Source organism: Nycticebus coucang, chromosome 8, assembly GCF_027406575.1.
Source record: "Nycticebus coucang isolate mNycCou1 chromosome 8, mNycCou1.pri, whole genome shotgun sequence".
Lineage (NCBI taxonomy): Eukaryota > Metazoa > Chordata > Mammalia > Primates > Lorisidae > Nycticebus > Nycticebus coucang.
The window spans coordinates 48,295,600-48,309,026 of NC_069787.1; the positions used below are offsets into that span (position 1 = coordinate 48,295,600).

General features: G+C 38.6%; 1 protein-coding gene across 1 annotated transcript in view; it reads left to right on the forward strand.

Annotated features, from left to right (window-relative positions):
• LOC128591998 (glutamate receptor ionotropic, NMDA 2B-like) overlaps positions 1-13,427 on the forward strand; it is a 195,380-nt gene that overhangs the window by 68,419 nt on the left and 113,534 nt on the right. The window contains 1 exon segment of the mRNA XM_053599834.1: positions 6,956-7,070. Coding sequence (XP_053455809.1) covers positions 6,956-7,070 — 115 coding nt within the window.

Below are 13,427 nucleotides of genomic sequence, written 5' to 3' on the forward strand. Positions count from 1 at the left end.
CCGTGTGTGTGTGTGTGTGTGTGTGTGTTTTATATGTGCTGTATTCATTCCCTCTTTACTTATTCTGTTCCTCCTTTTTATTTCTGTGTACTCAACTCTCAGCGTAATCATTTTGGGGGGTTTTCTAGGCTTTTCATTGATTTGAGTAGAAGATATCTTACTAATGAGAACAAGTTTCTGGGTCTGATCATAGGTGGTCCCCTAGGTAAATCCAGAGAGGCCTGTTTCCTGGCCATGGCCCATCACATTGACCCCACTGGGTGAAAGGGTACAGATAGGACGTCATCACAGCTGGTGACAGAGCCCCTCAAAATTCTCATGGACTTGAGGATTGGTCAGAAGTGGGACCTTTCTGGAGTAATGTTTCCCACCTTCCTATATCCAAACAGAGGTTGTTGAGTGACTCCTAACAATCCTCTTGTTTTCTTTCATTTCAGATTAAACTAATTTATGGTATTTGGTTGTGAAACTAATTCATGTGAATCCGGGTAATAGTTCACAGAAATTTGTCATTGTTAGACCAAGGGGGCTAAAAAGACTTTTTCTTTATAATCAGTGAATTAATACATCACCACTTACCCCTGACATGAATTCAGTTCAGCCCAAACTACTAAGGGACTAACACACATTTCTCACCACCAGGAGAAGTATATTAAATTCAAGATACTTTAATATCTCATTAACTTAACAATACCAATTTAGAATTTAATATGCTTTAATATCTATCTCATTAACTCAACAATACTAATTTAGAATTTAAATAACTAGGATGTGGACTAGCCCAAACTTGAACCTTTTATAATTTGTGAAGAATGGTTTGCAAAATAAATTCATGGTATAAACACAATTTCAGAGAAAATGTTGAATTTACTGAAAGACAAACTATTTTTAACCTGTCTCAATTATAAATTAATATTATAGTCTGCTCTTTAAATTAGTTTTTCCTGAGGTTTTCCACAAGGTATCATTTTGCCTAAATAAGAGAAAAGGACAGCATAGGAAGCTGGCATTTCTAATTATTTTGTGCAATAGCCTGGTTCAATATTTTTATGTATGACATATATCAAAGGAAACTTTTAAAACTTTTTCAAATCCCTGTACTTAAAAAAAAGAATACTGTAGACAAGGCTAAAATAATCTTGCCTGTCACATGGACCATAGTATCCTGGATTGATCATTTTGAATTCATTTTGATAGCTGTGAATTTCTTAGTTTGGAAATTTGGTCTGTCTGATCATGCTGAAAATCTAATCTTTCAAAATCTTTGGCTCTTTTCTCCAATGCGGTCTCTAATTAGGTAGCTTTTGAAAGTTTTAAAGTCCACTGTTTCTAAACCTGTGGGAAATTATTTGTACTGTTTCTAGAGAAAATATATAAATAAATAATAGTATTTCTAAAACGAGTCTCAAGATTTTTGGAAGACTTTTTGAAAGATTTCTGAGGTTTTACAGTGATGGTGTTTAATAGCATCACGGCCATGGTAATAATCAAATGAAATGCTGGGTAGTGGATGTCATTTGCTTCACTAGAGTAATGTTTCTTTTAAGATATATATATATATGTATACATATATACGTACATACATACATATACATGTATACATATATATACATATCCCATAATATTGTGTTGCATACTTTAAATACATTCAATAAAAAATATTTTAACAAAAGAATAAAAGAAACATAGAGATAGAGAACCTATCAAAGGAACCTCCCTGTAGCTTCTCATATCAGCCAAGTAAGATGGTATGGACTTGTCTGTTTATAGATGAGGAAGCTTAAGGTCAATGACGCAAACTTACAGAGTTATAAATTTCCAGAAAATTATAAACAAGGAGTCAAAAATTCAAGTCTCCTGTTTCTTCATTTCTTTATGGAGAATGAAAATGGAGAGCTATGAAAAATTGCTACCTTTTTTAGGCTTGATGGTCTGGCTAGAGGACACTGGGGTGGCAGCGGGGACATCAGCTTCTATTCCCTGCCCTGTCATCTGATTAGAGAAACCCTTATGGACTTTGTCTGTTTCATCTGAAAATGAAAGGATTGAATGGGATGGGATGTTCTCTCTCTCTCTTATTACCATATGAGCAGGCATTAATTTTTTAAAATCTAATGCTTCATAAAAATATGGAAGGCAAAGCAAGTACTGTTGTGCCAGGGCTCTTGGGCAGCTGAGATGATGCTGGCAGAGCTCTATGAGATGCCTCCCATACAGGGCCTGCTGCTAAATCATTGCTTCAGCTACCAACCTGGTGCAGTAATGAGCTCTGAGTGGTATGTCTGAAGTCAAAGAGGTGCAAGAGCTTTTGAACCTCAGCTCAACCTCATTCAGCTCAACTGGAGCATGACTGTGGCCGTATGAAGCAAATGATGTATTGGCCCTGAGCCCATCAGGATTCTGAAGCTCTTTCTCAACAAGGAGACCAGTGAGAAAGGAGATAAATTTTATTTGATGTGGTCTATATTAGGGATCTGTATAGTCCAGGATGACATGATGCAAGAATGCTACAAAGCACATCTGGAGCTCAGGGAAACTGATTTCACTGCAGCTGGTGATGTCATGAAAAGACACTGAGCAGAGAAGAACAGAAGCCTTGAGCTCCAGTCCTGAACAGGCATGTCACCTAGGGAAAAAGGCATTTAGCATCTTAGGACCTGTTATTTCTCTCTCTAAAACCACAGTTCTCGATGGATAATTTCTTTTTCCTACTTCTAAAAATATGGGATTCTGTATAATATTAGGACTTTATGAGACAGGCCATCCAGTTTCTTAGGGTTCAGACTATCTCAGAGACAAATTGAGAGATTTTATACATACATATATACACCACCACTTGATGGAGTTCCTAGGGGATTAGATTCTTATGGAAAGAACTTCTGAGTTTGGCTGCCACTTGAAGCTATGCATTTGGACTGTGTACTTGAGGATGACATGTTCAGAGAAAAGTAGAATAGTCATGGGCACCTTTTAATCTCAATTATAGTTTAATCCTTTACCCAGAATTTATACAAAGGAGCTTTGAGGTTTTAATTAATATTCAAAATTGACAAACTACAGCCAGATCCAAAGGTAGTTGAATACTTTTAGATTTTATAGGAAGTTAAATTGATTAATACGACCATTTGAATCAGTTTGTGCCACATGTGTAGGACCCAGTCTCCACTCCTCACTTGTATTTCTTTGATACTGAGCCTTTTTAAAATGTAGTTATCACACTTTATTCACTGAGGTTCAAAATCAAGCAAGTTTCTAGCCTTTACATATTCAAATCATGCTAATATATTCTTTTCCTGAATGTTTCCTGTTATATAACCTTGTGTTTGTATCATCTTTTTTTGTATATTTTATACAGTTTTCCCATCCTCTCTCTCATTGAACTAAAAATGATGCTTTCATTTTAGAGAAGAAAAGCCAAGGTTCAGGTGCCAAGGACAAATATGTAGAAGTGACCAGGCCCCTAAATATTTTTTCACTTTTTTTCATTACGAATGAATGGATGGATCTGTTTGTTCTGAGGGCATCTTGCTCAAGGCTGGTGTATATTTGCAAGCTCCTCACTACTAGCTGAGTGTTGTCATATCCCTGTGAATTACTTAGAAAAGCACAATGTGAATGATTCATCTATTTGCTACTGATGGATACGAATGATTAAAGGATACTCTGAAGAAGAATATTTTATATATTGTCATGAATTTTGCTAATGTGTATGATAAAGGTAAAATATATAAAAAGTGCTTAGGTAGAGAAAATGAATTTGTGGAGTCAAAAGAACAATTTCTTAGAAAAAATCAGAAGGAGCTGGAGCAGGAATGACCAGAGAAATTTATCAACCAATTATATTGACCAGGAGCATAGTTTGTTTTCTGAAAGTTTAATTTTCTCAACTTAGATATGGTACACCCAATTCAATGCAGCCTTCTTCGAAGAAGTCATCTTGAGAGGCTATCTACTTATTCCATGAATATCACTTATTAATTGAATTATTTTTTGGAACTTCTCTTTTATAATTGCCTTCTGAAATAGAGGCTTTCTTTTAAATATTCTTAATGGTGTTTTTTAGGTAAAGTTAGAATTTTTCAGAACCATGTCTAGTAAAATGGTGCATGCATAAGCCAGGCAATTTATTCCCCTCCCTTTCTTTCTTTCCCTCTCTCTGTCTTTCTTTTCCATCTCGCTCTCTCTCCGCCCCTCTTTCTCCCTCTCTTTGCTTGTTCCTTCATTCCTTCCTTCCAAAAAAGAGATGAGATCAATTTATTTTTTGTGTACAACAACTTTGAAGACTCCAGAAATTATTCTAAGTAATTCTAAGAAATTATTATAGTAAGAACACATTTTCCAAATTAATTATGTTGATAGTTTAAATTATCTTCTGTTAGTTTAAAATACTCTGCCTTGTGGTTTTATAATTATATTCCCTGGGATGGTTTCTATAGAATTTTGGTTGGAGTGTTAGAGTTATTGCAAGCTATAGCAGACCTGAATATTATTTTCACACCAGTGGTAGGTGTAGGTGAACAGGTGTGAGCTGAGAGCTGAGGAGCAGGAAAGGGAGCAGATGCCAATTGAGTTGGGTTAGGGGTGTGACTGACTGCAGGTGTCCAGAAAGAAGTGGTATGGCAGGCACTTGAAGCCATGGCACATGGTGACTATGCAAAGGACCTGAGGATGCTAAGCCCAATGTGAAAATCAGGGCGGTGTGCTAGAAAGGATCCAGGACTGGAAATAATTGCTTAAAATGCTACTTCTGCTCCCAATTAGCTGTGTAACACTGGGCAAATTTAACCTCTCTGTGACTGTTTCCTAATGCATTGGGTTTAATTATAGAACTGAATGAAATTAAGCCTTCTTTAAGATTACAATTGATCTTATAAGGGATATATGATAAATGTCTTCAAATACTTGAAGAATTCTCATGTCAAAGTGGGATTAAACTAAGATTGATTGTAGAGTCTTGAAGGAGGAAACAGGAATTGAAGGGTTACAGGGAAGCAGATTCAGCTTTAAGGAAGAAAGAACTGCCTGGGCAACATGGAGATGGCCACCTTGAGGGTGGAAGGTGCTATGATAAGTTCCCCATCAGAATCAAGAAGACCTGAGAAGAACACTTCTAAGGTGTTGTAAAAGGGAAGCATAAAGTGCAGGAAGTGGGAGCTAGTTGATTATAAAGGTCTCTTTCAGTTCTAAGATTCTAGGAATGTCTACCTATATTCCTGATTGCATTTTTGAAGCTACTCAGGATGAGGAAATGACAGGCTTAAATATCCCAGGCAGTTCTAGCAGTGAGAAGTTGATCCATGAGGGTTTGGTTCACCCTGCCTAGGTGACTTCATAATTTCTGGAACGGTCCACCTCCTGACACCCTTGTTTAACCTAATGCTATTTGAAAGAATCGAGGAAAGGTCTCCCTGTATCACTGAAGAAAGCAAGGGTATCCAACCTTTCTTCTTCTTTGCAGCACAGCAAAAGAAGGGTTGTATTGGGCTGCATATTAAGTGCACAAACACTAACAAAAGCTGATGGACAAAATAAAAAGAAAAGGGTCTTTGCATAATTTTTGTGATATCCAACACCACAGATAATCAAAAAAAGTCCTCACATAATCTGCCTACAGCCTGCGGGCCATAGTTTGGACACCCCCAGAGGGACCTTCAAGCTGCTTCCTGTAGCTCCTTCACTGTAATTATAAGAGGCACCTTTTGCTACTTGGTAGGGACATGGCTCACAAGCAGAGGCCTAGGGCTCCAGAGTAGCATGTCATGTGAACACAGAGCTAATCATTATTGATTCTTTGGGTCATTAAGGTAAAGGGACATTAATTACCATCAGCACAGTTGTACTAATGCAGTTGTAATGAGCACACTTGTGGGAATTCCCAGTGAAGGCCACCAGCACAGCAATGGGATGGGCTGGGTGCAGGTTTCCAGGAGGAAGGTAATTTCATTGGTTTGACTCTAGCTACCTCCGCTAATTTATGCATAGATACCCAGAACCTTCTGTGAAATGCCTCTCCTTCCTTTTCCTACTCCATGGCATTTTGTCTTCCCTATACACCATGCAATAGCTCTGGTTTCCAGAGGCATCCTGTGGTACCAGATTCCTACCTACTGGACTCATCCCACAACTCTTAGAAGTATGAGCTGGGTAAGACCTCAGCAAGAATAAAGCAGTATGTCGAGCAGAGAGAGAAAGAAGGAGGGAGGGGTGGGGAAAGGAAGAGCAGAGAGAGGGAAAGAGGGAGGGGGGTGGGGCCTTGGTGTGTGCCACATCTTTTGGGGGCAGGACACGATTGCAAGAGGGACTTTGCCTAACAAATGCAATTGGTGTAACCTGGTTTCTTGTACCCTCAATGAATCCCCAAGAGTAAAAATAAATAAACAAAATAAATAAAAAAAAAAGAATAAAGCAGTAAATCATGTCTCTGAGATGGGGAGAGAGATCTAAGCTCCTACATGCCACCATTCTTAGCAGAACATTGTCTCGGTACACTCCCACTTTCTTTTCTTGTCTCTACCTTTTAATCTACCTCTTTTTCTGAGTAATAATTGTTAGTGCATAATACTACACATCAGGCCTCATGGTAAGTGCTTAACCTAAGTTATCTCATTTAAACCTAATGAGCTTGGTCTATTTATTACTCCGCTATTTGTAGATGGAGAAAAACACAGAGGTTCAGAGGCTAAGTAATTTATTCAAAGTCATGGCTATAGACTTAACTTAGGCCATGCCCTTATTTTAAATTGTTATATATTTTTTCATATGATTCTTACTGTGTAAAACTTGGATGACTCTACTATACAATCAAATAGAAGTTCAAGGAGTACCAAGCTTGATAATGGTATCTGCATAACTAACGTGTCGTGTCCTTCCATCTGTCTCTCTATCTGCCTAACTATCTTGTTCTTGGTACAACCTTCTTCATCCTTTTAATCCTCCTTTTATTTTATCTTTATAGGTATCTGATCAATGTCACATTTGAGGGGAGAAATCTATCCTTCAGTGAAGATGGCTACCAGATGCACCCAAAACTAGTGATAATCCTTCTGAATAAGGAGAGGAAATGGGAGAGGGTAAGACATGTCTTTGGCAATTTTTGAACAAAGTAGAAGGGTATGGATGTAAAAATTGCAACACATTAAAGGCAATAGTTCTTTGGTTTTTGTCTGTAGTTCTATGGAGTAAGAGATCAATATTTTGAGAACCCAAGAGAAGCCATTTCTTAAACTTGCATCTTCATTTTCTTGCATTTTCTTGATTTGGTTAACCAAAAGGTTGTTTTCTTTATGTATTGCCATTTATTATTTATTATTGGGTTTTGCACTGATAATACAAAGAATTTTTATTGTTGATAATTGCATTGCTATCTGAATTACGACTTAGTTTTCATGGAAGAGTATATATGTACATTATAACATAATTTGATGAAGAAACCAAATCAGTGACAATTCAGAAGTTATGTCTTACACAGTGGAGAGCCTTATAAAGACTAATTTATGAGCAGACAGGTTTAGATTTCCTGTGACTGAAGGGTTGCCATGCAAGTCTTTGCTCAGAATCTCCCTACTGCCAGCTGATCACTTGCGTTTGAAATTCTGCCATTACAAATTAGTTTCCAATTTCCTTGGTTAAATTCCCAGCTCAACTACTCACTAACGTAGCTATTTAGGACCTTGGACAAACTTCTTAACTACTCTGTGCCTCAGTTTTCTCATCTGTGAAATGAGGATAATAATAATAGTACCCACATGTACAAGAATTAAATATATTAATGTATGTATTTAGAAAGGTGTCTAACATGTAGTGGGCACTCAGTAATATTAGATTTTTTACATTCTTAGTTAAATGCAAATATTCCTGAGAGTAACATCATTACCCATTTTTCTGCATGTTCTACAGGGCATTTTTCCCTTGAGACATTTTGTTGGAAAATGGTTCTGCAGATAAATAATGTGGGGAGATGCTATGTACTGTTTCTTACTCTAGGAGATTCTCAGAACATATTAACATTTGAACGTTCAGAGATGTCTTATAGCAAAGACACATGTTTGATTTTATTTAATGTGGCATTTCCCTAAAACACTTTATCCCAAGACCCCTTGTTTTATGATATTTCTGTTTTAAGAAAACATGTTGGGGAACTGATTGAAGACCAGCTCTACAGACTCCACGGGCCTACTGCCTGAGAACAGGCCTCACAATGTCAGCGTGGTTCTAACTAAAATGGAAACTCAGCTGTATGTTTCTACAGAACATAGTCAAGAAAAGAGACCAGAGGCTGGACATTTGCAATCTTGTCACAGAGAGCCCTGGACAGCTAGTTATGAGGGTGCTTACCAGGGAAACTAGACAGGCGCAGTTCAAGCAGCACCACCCAGGACCTAATTCTTCAAATTGAAAGGTCTCAGTCTAGCAGGTGTTTCTCTTGTCAGGGCACAGATATGAGCCTTAAATTATGCCTGATGTTCTTAAAGTTGCCCACCCTCCACTGAGTTATCCTTTATACAGAAAAACTTGTTCCCTGGGCTTCTGCTCTCCACACTTAGTCAAGCTGCTTTCACTACGGTACTGGAGACTTTTTAATTTGAGATGTGTTCTGGGCCCCTCATTTATAACAGGTACTTCTTTCTCTCTCCAGAAGAGGAGTTTTTAATAACTGAGGCTTCATAGGTGGCTTAGAAACACCCAGCTGGGGTAGCTTTCATATGGTAGACTAAATGATTACTGTCCCCAGCAAGGGGCATCTCCGAACCATCCATTCTTAAAGAGACACAGCTTACCACCATGCTGACTTCTCTGTCTTCCTCAGGCCAGAATCCAAAGTCTATGATCCACCACCCCTTTCTGGAACTAGACAATCTCTCCTGGGATTTAGATCTCTTCCCTCATCAATTCTACTTTTATCCTCACTCTCGAATTTATTCTTTACTTTGTATATGATTCAGGAGCCATGTGGTTCCTCCTCATCTCTAATGGTGGCCTTTATCCATTCAGATTAGTCCTACATGAGGCTGTTAGAATGAGCTTCCTAACGTGCAACTGTAATTGTAATGTTCTTTCTCTGCCCCAAACCCGCTCAAGTCTTTTGTGGTTTATGGATTGGGTCTAGATGTTATTAATTCCTGCATTTAAGGTTCTCACCTACTGTCTAAGCTTGTCTTCTCTTTCTCATGTCTTCCTGTCTCATCCTCAAGCTGCACTGGGAGCCTCTCTGTTCCAGGAATGTGTCTCTGTGTGCCTTGCCTCCTGCACAACATGACGCTATGTTTCTTTTGCCCGGAATGAATTGTCCAATTGTACAAATCACAACAATACTTTGGAACCCTATTAAAATGTTGCTGCCTCCTTCCTTGATCTTTGACTGAGCTATCATCTCTCACTCCCTCATTTCCTGTAACTTGTCCATATGTCTCTGGTAGCCCTCATCACATCTGCCCTGTGTTTATGTGGGCATATGCGTGCTTCCAAAGGGCAGAAGCTGTTTCTTTATCTCATTGTGTCCTCTCCTGACCTGGAAGAGTGTATTGCATAGAGCAGTTCAATAAATATTTGTGACATGAATAAGAACCATTACATAATAAAAGAGTCCAAAACCTATCATTAAGAGTCCAAGCTTATGCTATTGCTCTCGATATGATAGCTGTTCTTGGGGGGAGGGGAGATAAAATCCTTATGTAGATTGAATTTCTATAGATCACACTTCAAATGCACTAAAGGAACTAGCTATTTAAAGGAATTCTGTGGTTAATCTTTTTGTAAAGCATTTTGGGAGAGGTTGAGATCATATTGTGGAACATTTTCGTATTGACTTGCTTAAACCAGGGAATATTGCAAGAGACTGATGTTTAATATTCACTGAGTTCTCAGGGCCATGCAAACCCCCCTGCCTCTAATTTGGAAGGCCTTGTTATGGCTTATCTGTGGGGAGGGAGGAGTGGCAGGAGGGAGGCACTGCTCTAGCACATGGCTGGGGTGTGGTGAGATTAGACTATGGAGAGGTAGACCTTCCCTTCCACTGTCACCTTGGTTCCTAGGATATATTCTCAAGATGACTAATGCTCCTCCAGTAATTCCTCTGTGGTCCAGGGAGGATTTAGTGTCTGTGGACTACAGGGAGGCTGGCACCCAGGTGAAGACTCAGCAGGGAAGAGTCAGACACTGGAAATATAACCAGGGAAGGAATCTGAATTTGTAGAAAAAACATTAGCTAAAAACAGGACTCTCAATTACGAGTTAGGCCACTGTCTAGCCATGAATCTGGCATTTAAAACTTTTCTACATCTTTCTTTCCTCATTTCTAAAATGATGGCATGAGACTAAGACTTCTAGGGTCCTTGCTGACTCTAACACCTGGGATTGCAAATTTACGTTATAAATAAATAGAAGCTTGAGATGGAAATCCGGGTAGGAGCTTACGCATACAAAGGAAGCTTCATTTGTTTTGAAGGGAAGTAGCTCCCAGGGCATGTTTGTCATTCTTGTCATTTAGGTATATATCATCTCCCCAGAAAGACTCTCCCTGATGGCCAATGCTGAGGGAGGCACCCAGTCACTCTAGCTAACAGTTTATGTTAATCTTCTCCAATATACATATTATCTGGTGTCTGTCTTATTTGCTTGCTTGTTCACTCAATGCCTGTCTCTTCACACCAGCATGGATTCTTCCTAGGACCAAGGACCTTGTTCACCTCTCATCCTAACCTTTCAAGAGTGCCTGGCTCAAAGGGACTGCTCTGAGATAATTGATAAAGAAATGAAGAACCCCATATGCTTAGGAGAGTCAGGATTTTGACTCTAACTCTCCTGAGCTATTTCACTTCTACCTCTAAAATCCTCCAGTTAGAGAGGTTTCTTGGAGACAGTATGACAACTGGAAACTTTCTTCTATAATTTCCTTTCTTAGGGTTTCATAATTCTCTTTGAAAAGATCTTTCACCTCTTTGGTTAGGTATATTCCTAAGTACTTCATTTTCTTTGAAGCTACTGTGAAGGGAATTTTGTCCTTGATTTGCTTCTCAACTTGGCTGTTTTGGGTGTATACAAAGGCTACTGATTTGTAAACCCTGATTTTATACCCTGAGACATTACTTTTTTTTTGCTGATGACTTTCAGTTTTGTGGTTGAGCCTCTGGTGTTTTCTAAGTATAAGATCATATCATCAGCAAAGAGGGAGAGTTTGACCTCCTCTGCCCCCAGTTGGATGCCCTTTATAGCCTTCTCTTGCCAGATTGCATTGGCTAGAACTTCCAGAACTACATTGAATAATAGAGGCAATAGTGGACATCTTTGTCTGGTTCCAGTTCTAAGTGGAAAAGCTTTCAGTTTTACACTATACAGTATGATGTTTGCTGTGGGTTTGTCATAGACAACTTTAGTCAGCTTAAGAAATATGCCTCCTATGCTTATTTTCTTAATTATTTTTGTTAGAAAAGGATGTTGAATTTTGTCAAATGCTTTTTCTGCATCTATTTAAAGGATCATATGGTCTTTGCTTTTGCTTCTGTTGATATGGTGTATTACATTTATGGATTTGCATATGTTAAACCAACCTTGCATCTCTTGGATGAAGCCTACTTGATCGGAAGAACGTACCATGCTTTTGGCTGGGAAGAATCAACATTGTCAAAATGTCTATTCTACCCAAAGCAATCTACAGATTCAATGCAATCTCCATTAAAATGCGAACATCATATTTTGAATAACTGGAAAAAATAGTACTTCGTTTTGTATGGAACCAGAACAAAACCCCATATAGCTAAGGGTATTCTTGGTAATAAAAACAAAGTCAGAGGCATCACCCTACCAGACTTCAGGCTATCTTACAAGTCCATAGTAATCACAAAAGCATGATATTGGCACAAAAATAGAGACATAGGCATATGGAACAGAATAGAAAGCCAAGAGATGAAACCAGTCTCTACTTGCCATCTCATCTTTGATCAACCAAACAAAAGCATACAGTGGGAGAAAGAATCCCTATTCAACAAATGGTGTTGAGAGAACTGGATAACCACATGTAAAAGACTAAAACTCAACCCAAACTTCACCCCTTACAAAAATTGACTCAAGACGTATAAGAGACTTAAATCTAAGACACAAAATAGTAAAATTCTTAGAAAAAAGTGTGGGGGGGAAACTCTTGATGGTGTTGGACTGGGGAAAGATTTTATGACAAAGACTTCAGCAAACATCGCAACAATAACACAAATTAACAAATGGGACTTAATTAAGCTGAAAATCTTCTGCACAGCTAAGTATACAACAAGTAAAGCAAAGAGACAACCTTCAGAATGGGAAAAGATATTTTCAGGGTATTAATCTGACAAAGGGTTGATAACTAGGATCTACAGAGATCTCAAGTTAATCAACAGAAAAAGAGTAAACAATCCCATCTACCACTGGGCAAGAGATATGAACAGAACCTTCTGTGACAAAGACAGACAAATGGCTAACAAACATTTGAAAAAATGCTCATCATCCCTGATCATCAGAGAAATGCAAACCAAAATCAAACCAAAATGCAAACCAAAACCCCAGTGACAATGGCCCACATCACAAAGTCTCAAAGATGGAGATGCTGGCATGGATGTGGCAATAAGGAAACATTTTTACACCGCTGGTGAGACTGCAAACTATTACAACCTTTTTGGAAGGAAGTATGTATTATCCTCAAAGAACTCAAATTATACCTCCCATTTGATCCTGAAATCCCATTACTAGGCATCTACCCAGAAGAAAAAAAATCATTTTATCATAAGGACATTTGCACTAGATAGTTTATCACAGCTCAATTTACAATTACCAAAACATGGAAACAATCTAAATGCCCACCAACCCAGGAATGGTTTAACAAGTCATGGTGTATGTATATATATACATATACATACACTATGGAATACTAGTCAGCCATTAAAAAAGATGGAGACTTTACATCTTCTGTATTAACCTGGATGGAGGGGGTACACATTCTTCTTAGTAAAGAATCACAGGAATGGAGAAGCAAGAATCCAATGCACTCGATTCTAATATGAAGGCAGTAGATGATCTCATATAAGAGGTAGGGTAGGGGAATGATGGATAAGGGAGAGGGAAGGATAGAGGGGGCTGGAGGGTCATGGTGTATGGCACACCTCTTGGGGGTGGGACACAATTACAAGAGGGACTTTACCTAACAAATAGATATCAGTGTAATCTAATTCTTTGTACCCTCAATGCACCCCAAACAATTTTTTAAAAAGGGACCTTTACCCCCTCTGGAGTGGGTGGTCCTGTGCCAGTGGAGGACTGGAGAGAAATCTCCACTGTGCAGTGGAGGCCTGCATGTGGGGGTCGGCAGATTCATTAAGTTGTTGACACAAACCACATTATAGGACTTCATGGTGTTCTTTCAGGTTCTTAAAAGTAACCTCCACCACCAACCCCCATTTGGT